Genomic DNA, 20,584 nt, shown 5'->3' on the forward strand with positions numbered 1-20,584 from the left:
GGGGCATGTGGGAGACGACTTTAAAACCCTCTTAACTCTACCTGGGGTCTCTTTGCCCCACACCAGCTTCCTTCCATTCTCCCTAAGCTTTCTCCACTCTGCATTATCTTAAGCCATGCACTGCGCTTCCAGGAGACCTTACAAGCTGCCAGTCATTCCTTAGAGGGGGACATTAAAAGAAGTCCCTTCATCTAGCACAGTAATTTAGTATGACATTCTTCCTCTTTTTCAGTTTTAAAACTATCCTTTTGCTCTCACAATCTGAACTTGAAGGGGAATTAGTGTTAGTACTTCTGTTCACTCCTAGTTTGGTTTCAACGGGTTTCAAAGATTAGCATGAAAATAGACTATTATGAATAAATAATTCTTTGTAGAAACAAAAGAGAATAAGTATTCATAATGGTGTTGCCTATTTCACTTTAAGTCAGAACTGCATGAGTGTCTGCGTAGGAGAACTTAGCAGATGGAGCTCAATGTCTTCATGAGATCCACAGGTCTCCATCAACTGCTGGGCATGGGCTCCAAGGTGGCTTTCCTGACTAGAGTGCTGGGCTTTCCCTAGCATGCTACCAGGCCAGCTGCTGTTAGAGGATTCTTCTGAAGAAGTCTGCTGCCTGCTCCTCACTTCACTGCTCCTCTTCACCTCACTTTCAGGCTTTCTGTGACAGCTCCATTTTCACCTTGCAAAGCCTCACAGCAAAACTCTAGATCTTAGAAGGCCTCACCAGGACTCCTCCTGTTCACTCTTCTTTTCACTAAAGCTGCTCAGTGAGCTTGCGAATGAGCCAGCCCCTCACTCATGGTTCAGAAGGCCAGAGCTGAGGGATACAAGCAGGAAGAGTGAGAGCTGAAGGATTTGAGATTCTTCAGATGCTAGTCAACCCAGGAGTCACTGTGGCGAGCAAGGAGCTGACAGACTGTGTGCAGCAGCTGGCAGGGCAGGAGGAGCTGCAGGAAGTAGTTGCTGGGAGGGTCCCCAGGGATCACCTCCCATCTCACAGCTTGGGAGCTCTCTGGCACCCTAGTGCCTCCTCTTTTCAGCTTTTCCATTGCAAAAATGAAAAATGTTTCTTACTGGTAAACTCATGCAATGGTTATGTAGACAGTACACGAAAGGGTAGAAAACGATTAAATCTTGGGCACAGTTTTACCATCTTAGGGTAGCAGGAAGGGAGCATGCACTTACTTTCACTAGCCACATGATTAGCTGGAAAAAACCCTTCCTGCCCCTTTCCTAAGCTGCCGTACCACCAGTCTTCATTATCTTTGAAAAACACTCGGATAATGTCTCCGCGATGGATGGTTAGTTCATCTGATCGGCTCGCTGTGTAGTCATAAAGAGCCACAACCTAAGAGAGAGATAAGACCACCACAGCTTTATCACAACTGTGCCACAGAAAAAGCCCCAACACTCACTTCCTCTTGCAGAAGAGCAGCTGAAACCAAAGCAGGACTTTGGTAAGCCTGAGGCTGTCTCAAGGGTTGCTAATAGGATCAGGGGTGGTGGGAACACAGCAGGAGAAGCAAGATAAAAGACTGTGGGATTGAGAAATGGTTAAGAGTATTCAACACACAAAGATTAGTTTCAAAATACCAGATGTTGAAGTTTTAAAGTAAATTACTTTGAAGAAAAAAAAAACCCAGCCCATCACACACCATTCCATTTCTTAGAAGTGCTTTCTGGTATACCTTGAGGTCCCAGTCCCTGCTCTAAGCAGATGCCTCTGAAAGAAAAAAACTTCAGGTTATCAGTTTTACAAAAAAGGAAAAGCTCAATGGAAGAACTTGATTATATAATTCTATTATCATTATTGGGTTTACTGCTGAAGTTTCTTTTTGAGAAAAACTTTTCTTGAAAAAACAGTTTTTCATAGTTTTATAACAGCACCTACACCCTCTGACTTTCCTTTAAAAGCCGATCTTTGCTAGACACAAACTAAGAGGAAAGGCCTTTCTATGAAATTCTTCTTGTTTTATAACAATATCCATCCTATTTGACTTGTTTTTCTTAAAAAAAAAAACTACATGCAAGTCAAAAATGATGCTGTAGAGTGTTTAAAAGTCCTTTCTAGCATTTGGAAAGAGAGCTCAGTCCATGTCAGATCTGTTGCGCTATGTGAAGTGGGCATTATAATATGTATACACATGAATATGCTTATTCTACTGTTTCTTCACTAAACAGGGCTTCAAACTGTGAAATGGAAACACATCATTATAGCCCTCTGAACCCAAGTTGATGGATTCCTTCAATGAACAACTATGTCAGTCCTAAGGTGGCTGGCGCTGCACCCACAGTGGTAAACCAGCAGCAGGATCATTTCTAGAGGAGATACCTCACATAGGCTTTGTAGGAGACCAGAGGACAATTAGGAATTGGATGGGAAAAGTGTGTAGATGTGCATCTCAGGCCGATTCCATAGCATGTTTGAGTTCAGTTAAGAGGAACCCCCAACTGGTTCAATATGGTGAAGCCCTGCATTATGAGTGGCAGTCAAAGGCAGGGGAAGCTAACACTTGGGTAGTTAGCGGGGTCTGACGACACAGTCAAGGGAGTACTGTGGCTGCATGAGGCCAGCAGGCTTATTTGTACAGCTCCAGTTCTGAAGGACAGCGGGAGGATCAGCTTGGATAAATGTATCATGTAGGAAGCTGCACATCAGGTTTATGTCATCATGTGGACCACTGCTAATTTAGTTCATAAAGGTGATATATTAACGCTTTCACTACATTTTCCAAAAGGGTCTATTGAGCAAAGAAGCTCTTGAGAGAGGTTCCACAAGACCTAGCATGAGATTGCCCACTATACCCTATGGTAGTGCCTATCTATTACTGGATGCTTTCCTAGGCTCCAGATGCAGCACACAGACTACACGCTACCTGTGAACTTGCTACACACATTTTGTTATGGATTGATGGGGGAGTGTCATATCAATCTGTTGATTTCCTTGGTTAAGCAATAAAGAAACTGCTAGGCCCATTGGATAGGCCCACCCTTAGGTGGGTGGAGTAAACAGAACAGAATGCCGGGAGGAAGAGGAAGTGAGGTCAGACTCCACAGCTCCGCTCTCCGGAGCAGACGCAGGAGAGACGCCATGCTACCTGCTCCAGGGAAGACGCACACCATGCCCCAGCTCCGACCCAGGATGGACTTAGGCTAGAATCTTCCCGGTAAGCGCACCTAGGGGCGCTACATAGATTATTAGAAATGGGCCAGAGCAGTGTTTAAAAGAATACAGTGTCCGTGTAATTATTTGGGGCATAAGCTAGCCCGGGCAGGGCAGGTGGCTGGGGTTTTGGGGACATAGCCCCGCCGCCGCCCATATTACTACAAATGACGCCCAGACGTGTGGCTAACTAAACCCACTTAAAAAACCTGAGAAGGCTTAAAAATAAGGGAGAGAGCATTTAACACAGATTTTTGCTGTTTGTTGGTGGCGTGCTGTAGAGAGATTTCCTGATTCAGCAACAGCAGCAGAAAAAAAAGCTGCGTTATTTTAAAGTGTGGCTTCCTGGGGCTTTGCCGCCAGTGCAAACTCTGGCTTTATGTTTGTGTTCCCGCTTGGGATCGGAAGGAGAGTGCTCTGAGACCGTGCGATGACTCAGAGCTTCCCGCCTGCTCCTGGGCAGAAGGCAGAATCAGGCTTAGGCAGGCAGAAGAGCATGGCGGATTCCTGCCGCCATACAGAGACGTGTTTTTAGACTGCGCAGTGCTCTGCCTGTCAGATTTGGATGTTACTTGGATGAAAAGAATTTCTGTGCTGCACGCTCAGTCTCAGAATTAAAGTGCTGAGTGCCGTTCCTACCTGGTAGCCCCAAGAGGCTTCCTGACTCAGCTTCAGCTGCAAAACCCTGCAGCTCATTAAGAGGTCCTGCCACGAAACACTTAAATGGTGTTGACGAAAAGCTGAACGCGTGCTTTTCGGTTTTCAGCCGTAGCAGAAAAAAAGCTGCCTCGCTTAAAAATGCCGGCTTTCTGGGCCATCCTGCCAGGGCAAACTCTGACTGTTTGAGGCAGGAGGGCCGGCTACCGAGAGAGGATTTGAGTGTTGTCTGTTGTAGCTCGCTGGCTGGCAGGGACCTTGAAAGGCCATGAGGCTGGAAAGTTAAGGAATGGACTGGATCTAGCTGGCAAAGCCACACCTTTAGTCCTACTGATATTGCTTGGTAAATTAAAGGCTCTTGTGGTCAGAAAAAGAGAGATATACAGTAAAGAGAGATTCAAAGACAGAGAAAATTTCTGAATGGTTTACTGTGTGTTAAAAATATATGCAGACTAAAAGTTAAAATTCTTAAAGTAAACCTCAAGTAAACTTCAAGGTGTGGTAGCACACGCCTTTAATCCCAGTGCCTAGAAGGCAGAGACGAACAGATCTCTGTGAGTTCAAGGTGTAATAGCAAACACCTTTAATCCCAATGCCTGGGAGGCAGAGACAGGCGGATCTCTGAGAGTTCAAAGACAGCCTGGTCTACAGATATATGCTCAAAAAGCAAAAAGTTAACTTAGGAATGTCTCAGCTTAGATTCTTAAGCGCCTAATGATTTAAAGGCGCAAATCAAAAGTGCTCCTGGATAGTAAAAAATTGCAGATTCACAATAGGACAGATTCAGACCACTAAACGAGTCACACTGTTGGATGAATGTACGTAGGCTTGAGAGAGAGAAGAAAAGGAATATAGAGAATAAAGTTAATGGTTTTAAAAAAAAAGGTAAAGTCTTTAAAGAGACAGAATAAAGTAAACTGATAGAGTAAAAATAAGCCGCGTAAAGATGAAAAATTCACAGAGAGTCTGGATTCTTTGTATTATTGTGTTTTCTTTAAAATTTTTGACTGTGAAGGAGCTAAGTACAGAGAGACATTTCATTACATGGGCTGCCAAACTAAACCAGAATGGATATAAGGGTATTACGATTTCAGAATTTGGGTCTAAGGATATGATGCTTTGGAGAGAGTCTTCTTTTGTTTTCACAGAGGACCAGACCCTTTGGATTTCTTCTATCCCGATTTGGTATGATAGACCACGACCTCCTGAAATGTTCCTGTGAACGCCCTCAAAAAATTACGTCACTCAACTGCCAACTGAGATAAACCTGGCACACAGGTTACACCCTAAATGATCTGATTAACAGCGCCCCCATTCAGCAGGAAGCAGTTTGGAGAGAAAAAACTGCGCCCATGTTCCCAAATATGGTTTATAAAACGTTCTTTTACATTTAAAGGGGGATATGATATAGACATGAATAATTTGCATTAGTATAGATTTTGCTTTATTGATAGAGATTTACGGTCAATTTTGTTATATGTATAAATGTTTCTGATGTAACTTTTACTTGATAACTGTTTTGTTATATGTAATTTTGCTAGGTTGAAGTTAAAGCCTTTCTTTTTTGTTTAAACAGAAAAAGGGGAAGTGATGGGGGAGTGTCATATCAATCTGTTGATTTCCTTGGTTAAGCAATAAAGAAACTGCTAGGCCCATTGGATAGGCCCACCCTTAGGTGGGTGGAGTAAACAGAACAGAATGCCGGGAGGAAGAGGAAGTGAGGTCAGACTCCACAGCTCCGCTCTCCGGAGCAGACGCAGGAGAGACGCCATGCTACCTGCTCCAGGGAAGACGCACACCATGCCCCAGCTCCGACCCAGGATGGACTTAGGCTAGAATCTTCCCGGTAAGCGCACCTAGGGGCGCTACATAGATTATTAGAAATGGGCCAGAGCAGTGTTTAAAAGAATACAGTGTCCGTGTAATTATTTGGGGCATAAGCTAGCCCGGGCAGGGCAGGTGGCTGGGGTTTTGGGGACATAGCCCCGCCGCCGCCCTTATTACTACAATGGATCACACTGCACTCTTCAAAATGAAACCTTAAAACCCTAGCCCCGAATATGAATATATCTGGAGAGACTGCCTTTAAGGAGACAATTAAAGTTAAGTGATGTCACAAGTCATCCTGACCAATAGGATCACTATTTTTGGAAGAGGAAGAGATGCTAGAAGCACACAGGCACACAGAGAAAAGGACTATGTGAGCACACAGTGTGAAGGTGACCTCCTGCCAGGAAAAAAAAGGCCCCAGGAGAAACCTACACAGCTAATATCTTGGTCTTGGCCTACTAACCTCTGGAACTATGAGAAAGTAAATTCCTGCTGTTTAAGCCACCAAGTTTGTGTATTCTGGTAGCAGCTCTAGCAGACTGGCATAGTTCCAGAACTTGATGGCTTCAGATAAAACCTCATGTGGGAAGCACACATGAGGAATGCCTCCCATGCATCTACTTCCAGCCCTGGTGAGCCTAAGTTCCATCTTTACACTGTCTCCTGAGTGCCACCTCTAAGGCAGAGGCAATGCCTTCCTCATCAAATGTTACAAGCATCCTTGTTGATGGAGGATGATGGCTGATGAAGCTTTAGCCTCTAAATCAGTGCTTCTCAAACTGTGGGTCAGGACCCATTTGAAGGTCAAAGTGCCCTTTCATGGAGATCACCTAAGACTACCTGAAAACACAGATATTTATAATATGATTTATAACAGTAGCAAATTACAGTTTTGAAGTGGCAATGAAAATAATATTATTTTAACACAAGGAACTGTATTAAAGAACTGCAGCATTAGAGAAGTTGGGAATGCAGTTCTGAAGCAATGGAACAGTCTTTGGAGTGTGGCATCATGACATTGCTATTGACATCTGGCACAACTGTCTATGTGTCTAACAATAAGGACTGGTGTCCGTCATGCCAACAGTCTACATTCTGGCAGTGGAGTCTGATCTTTGGTTATGCCTCTTCTCTTCTACAGAAAGTTCATGAAGAAACTATGTGGCTCAGGAGAAGCTGGAGGTATGGTATTCAAGTATGTGTTCCTATCTAAAACGCTATTACCTTCTCATATGAAAACACATACTCTCTTCTGATAATCAGAGTTTAATGGTGATCTTCTTTGGTTGAATTTGGCAGCAAATTCTGAATAAATACTGACCTTTCTATCTACAAGATTTTACTCTCCGAGTGTTTAAGCAAAACTGTGAAAAAAAAAAAAGTCAGCAGCCAAAAACCCAGCAAGAGGGCAAGCGGTTTGTCTCCAATGAACAGTATCTGGATCAGCCTCTTGGTCCAGCAGCCTCCCTATCAACAGTCTGTTCGGAAGACTCTCAGTGCGTGTCTTCTGTCACTTACTATTTGGCACCCTACAATGGTCTGCATGTATGTAGGACAGAATTCTTTTCTGCAACATGATTCAATTCTTGAGATAAAAGAGTAGTTATGAAATCTTTCTATAACAGATGTTAAAAGACAAGTGCTAGTGTATACATCTTATTACATGTTGATAACAAAAGGTCTGTGAAATGAAATGTTTTATAAAATCCACTTTGTTTATATATAGCTGGTCTTTGACTTTTGAAACTGTTAGCTCTAAGAACAGACCTCTAAGTTTAAGAATCATAATTGGCAGATGCATCTAATATACCTAATCATAGCTTATCCTGGCATGCCTTAAATGTACTTTAATGATTTATATTAAGTCTACACTTGAAAAAAATCATCTAACAGTAATCTATTTACAGAAGTGTTGAATATTGCATACAATTAACTGAACATTATACTGGAAAACAGCATAATACTCCTGTGCCACTCTGAGTGAGGACCATGATTATTCAAAACAGAATCTCTCAAAGTCAAAGAGACTGCAAAAAAAATATTGACTTCGTTTCTATTTGCTTGTTTTTTGAGACCAGGTCTTTCTGTGTTACCCAGGCTGGCCTCAAATTTTTTGACTCAAGTGATCTTCCTGCCTCAGCCTCCATAATGGTGAAACTATAGGTACATACAACCACATTGAGTTAGGCTAGTCATTTGTTGTTGTTCTGTCTGACTCTCCTCTTTCCTCTCTTTCCTCTTCCTTCTTTTTTTTTGGGGGGGGGGAGGAGTGGGTATTGGCAGTCAAACACAGGGCCTTACATAGGATTGGCAGGTTCTCTGCAATGAGCTATATCTCTAGTCAGGGTTCCTTTCGAGACAGGGTTTTATACTGTGTATCCCATGTTGGCCTTGAACTCATGATCCTGCTGCCTCAGCCCACTCCCCCATCCCCCCCAAATTCTGGATTATAGATGTACTACCCAAATGGGGCATAAACTTTGGTTATGGATGCATAAATTTTTCAGTCTTAATGGAACTACCTACCGGACACTATTTTGTATTTTTAAAAAATTAGCCTGGTTATTACAAGATGCTAGGTAGGGTTTTCTTTGTAACATCTTTCAAGAAATTAAACATTTTAACTATCTCTGAAGGATTCTCAATTACCCTTGTAGGAACATTAAGTAGTCAAGTTCAGCAGTCTGGCTGTTCCTTGTACTTTTATCTAGCATGAAATCCAATAGTCAATATTCATAATGCCCTCAGGCAGTTTACCAAGCCAAGTTATGTTGAATAAACTCATACACTCGAGCAATCAGGGCTTCAGCTGGCTTCATCCTCACTGGAGAACTTTGCTCTGCCAGCCTAAAACAAGTGCGACACCGGACTCCACTACCTTCTCTGTGCTTTCTCCTTAGTTTACTTGGTCTCACACTTTGTCTTCAGAACTGGGAAACTGCGTTTTGCTTGTTTTAGTTACCAACTCTGCAGGAGTTTGCTACAACTCCTCCATGGAACTACAAAATGTGCATTTTGCTTTGCAAATGAGCTGGTTTTTCCTTTAATGTGAGTTGGACCTTGCTGTGCCATGCAGTGACCTAAGGTCATCTTGACCCTTCCCAGGATAACTTTTTAAGTTTTGTCAGAATAATTTAAGAGACAACTTTAGGCCTAAAGTGGCTTCACTGCCAAGATGCAACATTGCTAATAATTCCACTCATGCCTTTCTACTCTTGCTACCAAAACATGTAAATTTTCCCAATTGGCAGATGGACATTCATCCAAACAATTAAGGGCACGTATAATGCTTACTGGTAAGTTACTACCAATTAGTTAATATAAGATAAAATTTAAAGAGCTGTTTAGCATTTATCTTAAAATTAATAAACTTTGAGGAAATTATTTCTAATGCTAATTAAGAAATACTGCTTTTACTATTAAAGCAGAAATAATATAAAATATCGTGAAAGGAAATTTAATGATAAATCCCGAACTGTGTAGAAACTCATCATTAAATGTTATATGACCCCTTTCCACATAGTGACGCTGGATTCTATTTTGCTTCATAAGAAGAATGAAGAAAAGCACACCCTATTCCTAGCATAGTATGGCAAATCAGTCTTCTAATTATTTATGGGAATGGGAATACAATATGAGAGAACCTGATGAGTATTTGTACAAAGTAATCAAGATGCTGTTACTTTTAACTAATCTTTTCTGGATAAAAATAGATAAGGAATCAGAGATAAAGAAAGCAAATAATTTCACAAAACATATCACCTTGTACTAGACAAAAGCTTTGTTGCTGTCATGCTTTAAATGCTGGTATATGCAAAATCAGAAACATTTTATCAAAGTATTTGAAAGCATTTGATTTATATTATGTTCAGATAAAACAACAACCATGAGTAAATCAAACGAATATTAAACTAAGAATCAAGAGAGTAAATTTCTGGTCTTTCTCTGTGCCCCAGGTAAAGTACAGAAAACACCAGGTTTGTATGACTTTAAAATAAGAGGTTTGTGTAAGATGGTATCTGGTACACCTACCTTTCGATTTATTTTACTATATGTGTTCAAATATTATTCCAGAAGAACAGCATTCATTGGTTTAAAAGTAATTTAAACTATGAATATACTGGATCATATATAAATTATAAAATCTTCTATCTGATTGATGCAATTCCATAGCAGAAAGGTCCTCAGTGATAATTAGCAACAGCTAGAAAGTGCTCATTAGTTCACCATTTTGGGAATTCTCTATCAAACAAATGAAAATGGGAGTTCATAAATTTTACTTTAGGCTTCAAAAATAAGTACTTTATATGTGAAGGTTCATTTTTATATGCTGACTAGTGAGCTCCTATGAATTGCTGTGTCCCTCCATATGTTTTAAAAACTAATTACCAATCAGGATCTAGGGTCTGTGAAAGCTAACTAGAGCAGGGGCAAATACATCCTGAATTTGTGATACTACTGGAAGATGGATTAACCTTTAACAAGTGAAACATAGCAGAGTTTTTGCTCAAAACGAATTATGGGGTCCTGGTCTCTTTTTTCATCTTTTTGCTTCTTGGCTACAATGAGCAGGTTCATTTTCAATACATACTTTCTCCACGTGCTATCTTTCCACAGCCCCCGAAACAACAAGGCCAAATATTAATAGACAAGTTCATGTACATGCATGTGAGTACCTGATGTGGAATATTAATAGATAAGCTCATGAACATGCATGTGAGCATCTGATGTGGAATATTAACATATAAGCTCATGTACATGCATGTGAGTACCTGATGTGGAATATTAATAGATAAGCTCATGAACATGCATGTGAGCATCTGATGTGGAATATTAACAGATAAGCTCATGTACATGCATGTGAATACCTGATGCGGAATATTAATAGATAAGCTCATGAACATGCATGTGAGCATCTGATGTGGAATATTAACAGATAAGCTCATGTACATGCATGTGAGTACTTGGTGTGGAATATTGATAGACAAGTTCATGTACATGCATGTGAGTACCTGGTGTGGAATATTAACAGATAAGCTCATGTAAATGCATGTGAGTACCTGATGTGGAATATTAATAGATAAGCTCATGTACATGCATGTGAGTACCTGATGTGGAATATTAACAGATAAGCTCATGTACATGCATGTGAGTACCTGATGTGGAATATTGATAGACAAGTTCATGTACATGCATGTGAGTACCTGATGTGGAATATTAATAGATAAGCTCATGAACATGCATGTGAGTACCTGATGTGGAATATTAACAGATAAGCTCATGTACATGCATGTGAGCATCTGATGTGGAATATTAACAGATAAGCTCATGAACATGCATGTGAGTACCTGATGTGGAATATTGATAGACAAGTTCATGTACATGCATGTGAGTACCTGGTGTGGAATATTGATAGACAAGTTCATGTACATGCATGTGAGTACCTGATGTGGAATATTGATAGACAAGTTCATGTACATGCATGTGAGTACCTGGTGTGGAATATTGATAGACAAGTTCATGTACATGCATGTGAGTACCTGGTGTGGAATATTAATAGATAAGCTCATGTACATGCATGTGAGTACCTGGTGTGGAATATTAACAGATAAGCTCATGTACATGCATGTGAGTACCTGGTGTGGAATATTAACAGATAAGCTCATGAACATGCCAAAACAAGCAAAAACAACAACAAGCCCACATTATTTGTAACTCTTTTTATACCCATCTAGTTGAAAAGGAACTTGATATATGATGTGGGAGTGTCATATATCAATCTGTTGATTTCATTGGTTAAGCAATAAAGAAACTGCTTGGCCCTGATAGGTTAAGACATAGGTGGGAGGAGTAAACAGACAGAAGGCTGGGAGAAAGAAGCTGAGTCAGTGAGTTGCCATGATTCTCCCATTCCAGGCAGAAGCAGGTTAAGATCATTCCTGGAAAGCCAGCTCGTGGGCTATAGCAGATTACTAGAAATGGGCTAGTCGAGGTGCGAGAGTTAGCCTAGAAGAGGCTAGATAGAAATGGCCAAGCGGTGTTTAAAAGAATACAGTTTGTGTGTTGTTATTTTGGGGCATAAGCTAGCCATGCTGGCGGCCGGGTGCTGGGGACGCAGCCCCGCCGCTTGTACTACTACAGATATATAAGTAGCTATAAACACATGCTGATAGGCTTACAACACATGAAAACATACATGAAAATAACAGCACAGATTATAAAGGTGGGAAGAGTGACACTAAAACTCTTCCTAATCCAAATTAAATTATATTAAGATGTTAATTGAAATTCTAAGGGTAATTACTAAGAAAACAACTCAGTAAAACTGCTAAAAAATAGAAAGGGAGAGCAAAATAAAGATATGAATTTACCTTCCCCCAAATTAACAGTGGAAATTTAACAGAATAGCAAGAAAAATACATAAAGACACTAAAAAGCTAAACAAAACTGTAGACTTATCCATACCTTATCAGTAATTGAGTTAAACGTAAATAGATTAAAATTTCAAAAAGAAAACTACAGGAGTAAATAAAAGTCATGAATCAACAAGAAGCTGTACAAGAGGAGCACTTCAGGTTTAAAGGACATCCATTAAATGAACTGGAGCATGATGTGGGAAGTTCGTCTGGATATGTGTTGCTTTTATTGGTTAATGAATAAAGCTGTTTCAGCCAGTGGCTTGGCAGAATAGAGCTAGGTGAGAAAAATTGAAGTGAATGCTGGGAGAAAAATGACAGAGTCAATGAGAAGCCTTGGAGCCACAGCAGACAGACACGCTGGAACCTTGCTAGTAAGCCACAGCCACGTGGTGATACACAGCTTAATAGAAATGGTTAACCATATAGAATAGAGCTAGCTAGCAGTATGCTTAAGTGATTGGACAAGCAGTGATTTAAATAATAGAGTTTCTAAGTGATTATTTTGTGTCGGGGCAGCTGGAAACAAATGAACAGCCTCCCCCAACAGGAGTAGCTGTCTTTGCATAGGGCAAAATGTTCTTCAAGACAAAACCTGTCACTATAGGCAAAGAATGATGTTTTATAATAAAATGCCAGTCAGTCAGGAAGATAAAAGTAAGCACAAGCATGCATTTACTGTATACAGCCTCAGAACACTGAAGAGAAAGCTGAATTAGAAAAATAAAATAGCTCTAGAATAGGCAATATGTGAGACCACAAACTAAACCTTTTTAAGGATATAAAATTTAAAAACTCAAATTCATAGAAAGCATATTCAACAACTATAACTAACTGAAATGGAAATCACTTACAAGGTAAAATTAGGAAAATTCACAAATATGTGGAAATTAAATCAAGTACTTTAAATAACCACTAGACCAAAAAAGAAAGCTCAAGGATAAATGGAAACAAATAAAAAATTAACAATAATAAGTGAAGATGCAGAGAAACCAAAACCCTTATTCATTTCTGGTAGGATTTAATAGTGATTAAAATATTTAGGAAATCATTTTTGAAGTTTCTCAAAATATTAGATATAGATTTACCATATTATGATACAGTTATTCTCCTAAATAGGGAGGATATAAATGCATGTGTGTACGTATGCATGCAAATTGGCATATTCTTGGACACGTGTGTTTGTGTGTGAGCATGCAAGTTTGTGTGCATATGGAGGCCAGAGGTTGATGCCAGGTGTCTTTATTGATGGCTCTTCAGCTAATAAACTGAATGCATTATGACACACTGTACAAGGTTGAATGTTGTGAAAACATTCAGTAAGCCTGATAGAAGAGGCTACATAATACATGCACACACACACGCACACTCACACACAAGCACACACACGTAATAAGAGGCTAAATTTTATGGAATGGGAACCAAATTAAAATGTAGTTGTTATGAAAAATTATAGTTACAACTGGAACAATGATTATGGGAGGTGAGGGTGCTTAGGATAAGCATAGCGACAGTACAGGTAAATGTACAAACATGAAGATTCAGTTTTCCATGTCAGAGAGCAGACTCTTGACACTGGCCACAATAGCAAATGGTAGAGATTAGATTGTAGAACTACAATGGACAGAGAAAGCAACATATGTGAGTACCTGCAACTAAAGGAGCCTAACAGTTACCAAGGGTTTACTTGTAGGAACCAATAGGCTGCTAGCAATGTCATAGAAAACTAGAGCAAATGGGAAGGCTCTAGAGAAGACAGGAGTATTGGGCAATACTTTTTTTAGTTTTGTTTTGTTTGTAAGTTTTCAATTAGCAACACCCTAAATATTGATTATAAAGATTATTTTCTTGAATAGAATGGAAACAATAGTCACGATTAGAACAACAGCTGGAAAATGATTCACACTTAGGTGTTAGATGTGTTTCAGTGAGCTTTCTAAATAGGTCTCAAGGAAGAGTGCAAGGAGGCCCAACCCCTCTCATTGGTGACACTCATAACTACCTTTTCATTCCTCCACTCCTGGCTTTCAAACAGCTGTCTGTGGCTGTCTGTGGGTAGTGGAGCTGCAGGGCAGCAGGTGTCCCTAATTTCCTTTCTCAAGGTCACAGGTGACTCTGCCTATGCACTAGAAAAACCACAGCTTCTGGCCTGCATTCTTCCCACCAAACCCCAAGATCCCCTTCTCACATCCAGGTTACCCTGACATATCTCTTTCAGCCCTCAGTTACTGAAAACCTCAAGGCTACTTTTCCTAGGAAATCACCTAGATTATATCCACTACCTCAAATCATCTGCTTGAGACTTCTTCCTGGGCTGATAGAGTTTTTTGCAAGACATGTTTTCGATATTGGCTCTCTCAGAAAGAGTCTCTGGAAGGCACTTGTACTGGGCTGCGTCCCAAATCAAGGTCTTCCCAGTCCCTCTCCTGTGTGGCTTTGATCAGCCCTTGCTATGGTGCTCAGCAGTCTGCGGGCTTTGTCACACAGCTCTCTACCTACCTTATTAGTTTTACCCCTTCCAATAATGTAACACAGGTTAGAAGTACTAACAGACACCATGTAGCAGATGTCTAAAATATCAACTGGGTTACAGGACTAACTGCCCTTATTACCTGAGCAACTCATGATTTCCACAAAATCTGCCTTGTGCTATGGAGTAACATAGAAATTTAATGACTTATTGATGTGGATCAATAATACTTCTAGAGTTATTGTTATTGGTCCATCTTCCATAATGCATTAACACATTAAACTGAAGTGTTTCTAGATGATCTTAAAGGACTGTCTGCCTCAGTTTCTCCTTTGGCATATAATGTTAATGAGAATACCCTTGTCTACAGAATTATGATAGACAATGAAATCACTTATAAAAAACACTTTACACAGTATTTGGCATACAGAAAGTGCCCCATATGTTGGAGATAATTATTGCTATTTAACTTTTCAAAAACTCTTCAATTCATAGAGGAATATTGTTTCCAGTAAAACGTTTCTTTAGAACATTTAAAGTTATAAAGATGACGTTATATTCTAATACAGATGTTAACTCCAACTACAAATCTGAAAATAATCTTTTTTTTAATTTCCATATTTGGTAAAATATGTTCTCAATCCCCAAAGTGCTCTGAGTGAAGCCTGCCTAGGCTGTACTAAGCTACCAGCAGTTTGTGAGGAGACGTGGTGATCAGGAAGCTTTCCAACATCTAATGCAACCATAGAATAAGTGTTCTTCCTTTTAGGAACTCATCACAGTCTACGCATCTAGCTAACCTGTGACTGAATGAAGTGGTTATACCAAGGAGTGTTGGTGTTAAGATACAGCAGCGCTGCCATCTCTGGCCAAGGCACAACTTGCTGTTGGCTGATGATATAACACATAGTGCCCAGGAAGACGGAATTTGGTCTGTTTGTATTTGTCAAAGAAAGAAACTTATTATTTGAACATTAGCCATAGAAGACAATGGATGCCCAACTAAGCAGTAAAAACAGTACCAGTTTGATAGTTTTTATTTTTTTTTTCAAGGCTGGGGATCAAACTCAGGGTCTTATAAATGCTAGGTTCTTATCACTAAAGCTGAGCCCTCTGTCTCTTGTTTGATACCCTTTAGTTAAATTTATCCTGAAATAAGAAATATTTCATGTTCACTGTTTTCTTTTCTGAATGAAAGTTTTCTTTAACAACACGGTTGACTCATGTTTGGTTTCTGTTGTAGAATATTTTGATACTTCTTTAAAATGATCAAATTTAATTATTTTTTTACAAATGGTAAATTTTAAGTAATCACTAAATCCTGTTTTAAAAGATACACAATTACAATTTTGTTAAACATAAAATAAAACTGAAAATACAATTAAATAATAATTCTTAAGCAAAACACGGAAAAACAATGTTACCTAAAATTAAAGCAGTAGCTACCATTCAATTGTTTTGTATTTTCCTAATGTTTTGAACAGAAAATTCATAAAGGGACACTACAAAATATGACAATTCCAAAGAGACTGGAGAAAGCTATTATGGTGGTTTGAAAGAAAATGGCACTCATAGGGAGTGGCATTATAAGGAGGTGTGGCATTTTTGGAGTAGGTGTGGCTTTGGTAGAGGAAGTATGTCACTGTGAGGTAGGCCTTTAGATCTCCATTCATCAAGTTATGCTCCTGACAGTTGCCTCCTGCTGCCTGTTGATCAAGATGTAGAACTCTCAGCTCCTTTCTCCAGAACCAAGTCTGCCTGTATGCTACCCAGCATAACAATAATGAACAAAATTTCTGCTTCAAGAGCTGATTAATGGGCCATCCTAGTAGAAGCATGGAAGAGAGTGGTGCTGAGAGTGATTAGAACTCTGGGGGCCTGGGATCCACAGGTTTCAGAGAAGAACTATGTTGTCTAGAGATCATTATTGTGATGTTTTGGCGAAGAATGTAGCTGCTTTTTGCCCTTGTTTGAAGAGTCTGCCTGAGGCTAATATGAAGAGATCTAGAATAATTTTATTGGCAGAGGAAATCTCAAAAACAGCCTAGTAAAGTCTCTGTCATGTAGTTATTAGTGTTAACTCTAATGACGATTTATAACGAAAGGGAACAAGTTGAGAAAGTAAAAATATAAAATGTACAATTTAGGAGAAAAGGAGCACCAGGAAGTGGAATGGAGCTGAGTCCTGTGTTCAAAGAGATAAACAGATTAAGAAATGGAATAAAGGGTGACCTCAGGGCAAGATCCCTCCCAATCAAGTTTCCAACTTGTGAAGAGGAATTAAAGAAAAGCTTAGAGCCAGACGTGGTGGTGCACAACTTTAATCCCAGAATGGGGAAGGCAGAGGCTGGCAGATCCTTGAGTTTGAGGCCAGTCTAGTCTACAGATGGAGATCCAGGGTAGCCAAGCTTAGGCAGTGACGGAAACCATTGAAAACAGAAAGCTGGTGAAGATGAAACTGAGTGGGGTGTAGGGGGGATGCTCCAGTCCCAGGAAGCAACACAACTTGGCAGCTTTGGCTACGTGGTTCTGGCTTTAGAGTCAAGGGTAGATGAAAGGGATTGTGGAGTCTTTCTCTGTGACTAAGGAAGGCAGAGGTGTCTATCAGTCTATAAACTGTGTGTGCTTCCTCCTATGATCTTCGGTTTCGAGTGTCCTATTACTTTTTAAAGTTTGTCCCTCTTTGAAGATCCAGTTTAGTACAACCTTACCCTAACCTGCATTCCCAAATAACTCTGGTCCCTGGAATCCTTACAGCATTCAGGCCTATTCTGTATTCCTGTACTTGTGTACACGCTGCCATGGTGACATGAAATCCCTTCCATAATTGCTCTGAGCCTGCTTAGTCATTTTATACTTTTTTTTTAAACTGTGTATAGGTCATCTTTCTTATAGATGCAAGAACTAGTTAAAGACATGTTTCCTAGTTTATGAAGACATGGATTTTATGTTTTCTGGGTTTTGTTTTGGTATTTCAATAATGTTTGCCATACTCTTTTCCCATGTAAACTGTGTATTTGCTGGTACTGTAGAATTCAGTTCATGTCACTGTTACTTTATAGTGCTCCAGAGATAGGACCATTTTAGAGTAAGTTTGATGGATTAAAAAAAAATAGTAAAGAAAAAAGAGAATTAGAATGAAATCTACAAAACAATGTCAGTGGAGTGGCAATGGGAGAAACTTAACACAGGCTTCCTAATTTACAATGTTCCGAGGAGAAAGAATGTGCAAGCACTTAATATACTGTTTATTATGAACAGTCATAAATGGTTTTAAAAGAGCAACTATTTTGCATTTGTTTTCAAGTTTCAGTAGAAATTTTAGCAGAACTGCTTTGAATTGCTACTTCATTGATAAATGAAAACAGGCTCTTTTATGGCAAGCTATAAAAGCTTATAGTTTACAGGTTCCCTCTCCACCCTGCAATTACCTACAGGAAGAGATCAACCATAGGTTCTATTTTATGAGTTTTATAGGGGCATAGTCACCTCAGTTTACATGCTATGAATTCCTGGAAAATGCTATACATTGGAGAAGATAAAGTGTGCCCTTTGAATCAAGACATTTCATTTAAATCCATATACTTTTATCTACAAGTATGATTTTACAACAATACATTAAACATGAAACTGTCATATTGTACATAAGTACATGTATAAAAACTATTTTATAAAATGTAGTAATACAGAATGTAGGAATCCTGTCAGCGTCAGGGCTAAACAATGAAAATAACATAGCAATAATGATCCAAAATGCTGCAAAATAAGACCTATCATAAAATTTCAGAGACACAATAAAATTTACTTTGTATGACTCAATCAATAAATTTATGAACAAATTTAGTGTTGAGGCCAAGCAATACCATGGACACCTCAAATATTTAAAAAGTAACAAAACAGTCTAAAACTTTAAGGTTTAATACTAATAAGTTATGTGACAAAAATTTATCAGTTAACCTTTAAAAACTTTACTGTTAATCCAAAGAATGAATGTATGAACAACTATTGAGCCAACATTCAAATTTCAAGTCAATTTGGATATTTTAAATCCTAATGATGAAAGGGCTACTTTGACAAATAATAGGTATTTCATAACAGGCATAAACCTAATAAGAGACTGTACTTTGTCTGAACCTGTTGTAGCAGATGTACAAATATAAACTTCTTAGAAAATATAAACTGTAATCTAAAAACTACTTCAAATCCATCTATTAAAAGAAAATGTGTGCTCATAAGAGGATCACTGAACAAATTAAGAGCAAAGCCTATTAGTAATTATTACAGATGTGAAAGGTAGAATCTTTGCAAAAAATTCAAGTCATTAATCAAAATAGGCAATTTTGATATTGTTTGCATTTTGCTTTATTATTTTATTGAGGAGATTAAATAACAAAACTCAAATCACTAAGAAGCATGTGTACATTTGGCATGGCTTACTATGTTTTAATGTCTTCTGCAAGCATAATAACACGCCACAAAACATAAAATGACATGCTATGCATATGATAACATATTAAACGGCAGGTATACTTTAACTGTGTTTCCTAGGAACATTTACTCATGTTGGTTGGGGCTTCTTTTTGATTTGCAAATAAGTCCTTCATTTAAAGCAAATAAAGGACTCACGCCTATGCTGACTTAACTATTAACTAACTTTTACACCTGCCTTTCAGGGTGCAGACAAGGACCTCTGAAAAATTAGAGGCTGATAATTTACCCTTACCTTGCCACAGGCCATCAGCAGGTGCACAGACTAGTCTTTAAAGGGCATAATCTAATTATTTTCAATAATCTTTCTATAATCATCTAATTTTCATATAATCGACTAATGTGCCTTGCTTGCATTTTTGTAGAGTGTTCAAGTGAATACTGTTCAACAAAAAAGTCAACATGAAGAAAGTTCCAGTTTTAATCTTCAAATCAGAACTGGGATATTAGGTACATATAAAATAAAGCCTATAATGTACAAGCAGGCCTAACAGGTTAGCTATACAAAAGAGTATTAGGCTAACATCCAATAACTTGCCTAAGACTCTGCCAGAAGGCAGAGATGATCAACTTCTATCACCAAATAAAACTATGATTGTACAGAGAATCCTGAGAGATAGTTTTAGATATGTAGACTTAATTCATCTCTCTCTTTTTCGCACAAAGATTCCTGAGAGATAGTTTTAGATATGTGGACTTAATTCATCTCTCTCTTTTTTTGCACAGAGAACCCCGAGAGACGGTTTTAGATATGGAGACTTAATTCATCTCTCTCTTTTTTGCACAGAGAACCCCGAGAGACGGTTTTAGATATGGAGACTTAATTCATCTCTCTCTTTTTTGCACAGAGAACCCCGAGAGACGGTTTTAGATATGGAGACTTAATTCATCTCTCTCTTTTTTGCACAGAGAACCCCGAGAGACGGTTTTAGATGTGTAGACTTAATTCATCTCTCTCTCTTTTGCACAGAGAATCCCGAGAGACGGTTTTAGATGTGTAGACTTAATTCATCTCTCTCTCTTTTGCACAGAGAATCCCGAGAGACGGTTTTAGATATGGAGACTTAATTCATCTCCCTTTTGGAAATGCATTCTCAGGTAGAGACAAGACTAAGACCTCGGCATGCGCAGGGCTGGGAGAGCAGCTCAGTGGGAGAGCACCTGCCTAACACGCCAGGCCACAGACTCACTGCTCACTTCTAAAACAAGGAAAAGCAAAACACCAGCTCAATATAGAAATCAAAAGGGAAGTCTGACTCATTTTGATGCAGGGCATCAATCCATTCAGGCACAGCCCTAACTTCCATTAAAGGTAGTGCAGCCGGGAAGTGGTGGCGCACTCCTTTAATCCTAGCACTCGGGAGGCAGAGGCAGGCGGATCTCTGGGAGTTCGAGGCCAGCCTGGTCTACAAGAGCTAGTTCCGGGACAGGCACCAAAGCTACAGAGAAACCCTGTCTTGAAAAAACCAAAAAAAAAAAAAAAAAAAAGGTAGTGTAAAACCAGAGTGCTATGTATGCCAAAGACAACCCCCCCCCCCCGAACCCAACATCGCTCACGT

General features: G+C 39.3%; 1 protein-coding gene across 4 annotated transcripts in view; it reads right to left on the reverse strand.

Moving 5' to 3' along the window:
• Ahi1 (Abelson helper integration site 1) overlaps positions 1 to 20,584 on the reverse strand; it is a 148,454-nt gene that overhangs the window by 27,729 nt on the left and 100,141 nt on the right. For all 4 annotated transcript variants that reach the window (XR_012907697.1, XM_075947891.1, XM_075947902.1 and 1 more), the window contains one exon: positions 1,187 to 1,349. Coding sequence is in view for 3 of the 4 variants with exons in the window: in XM_075947891.1 (XP_075804006.1) it covers positions 1,187 to 1,349 (163 nt within the window). In the remaining variant the exon portion in view is untranslated. The remainder of the gene's footprint in view (positions 1 to 1,186; positions 1,350 to 20,584) is intronic.

Source organism: Microtus pennsylvanicus, chromosome 1 (genome assembly GCF_037038515.1).
Source record: "Microtus pennsylvanicus isolate mMicPen1 chromosome 1, mMicPen1.hap1, whole genome shotgun sequence".
In the NCBI taxonomy this organism is placed as follows: domain Eukaryota; kingdom Metazoa; phylum Chordata; class Mammalia; order Rodentia; family Cricetidae; genus Microtus; species Microtus pennsylvanicus.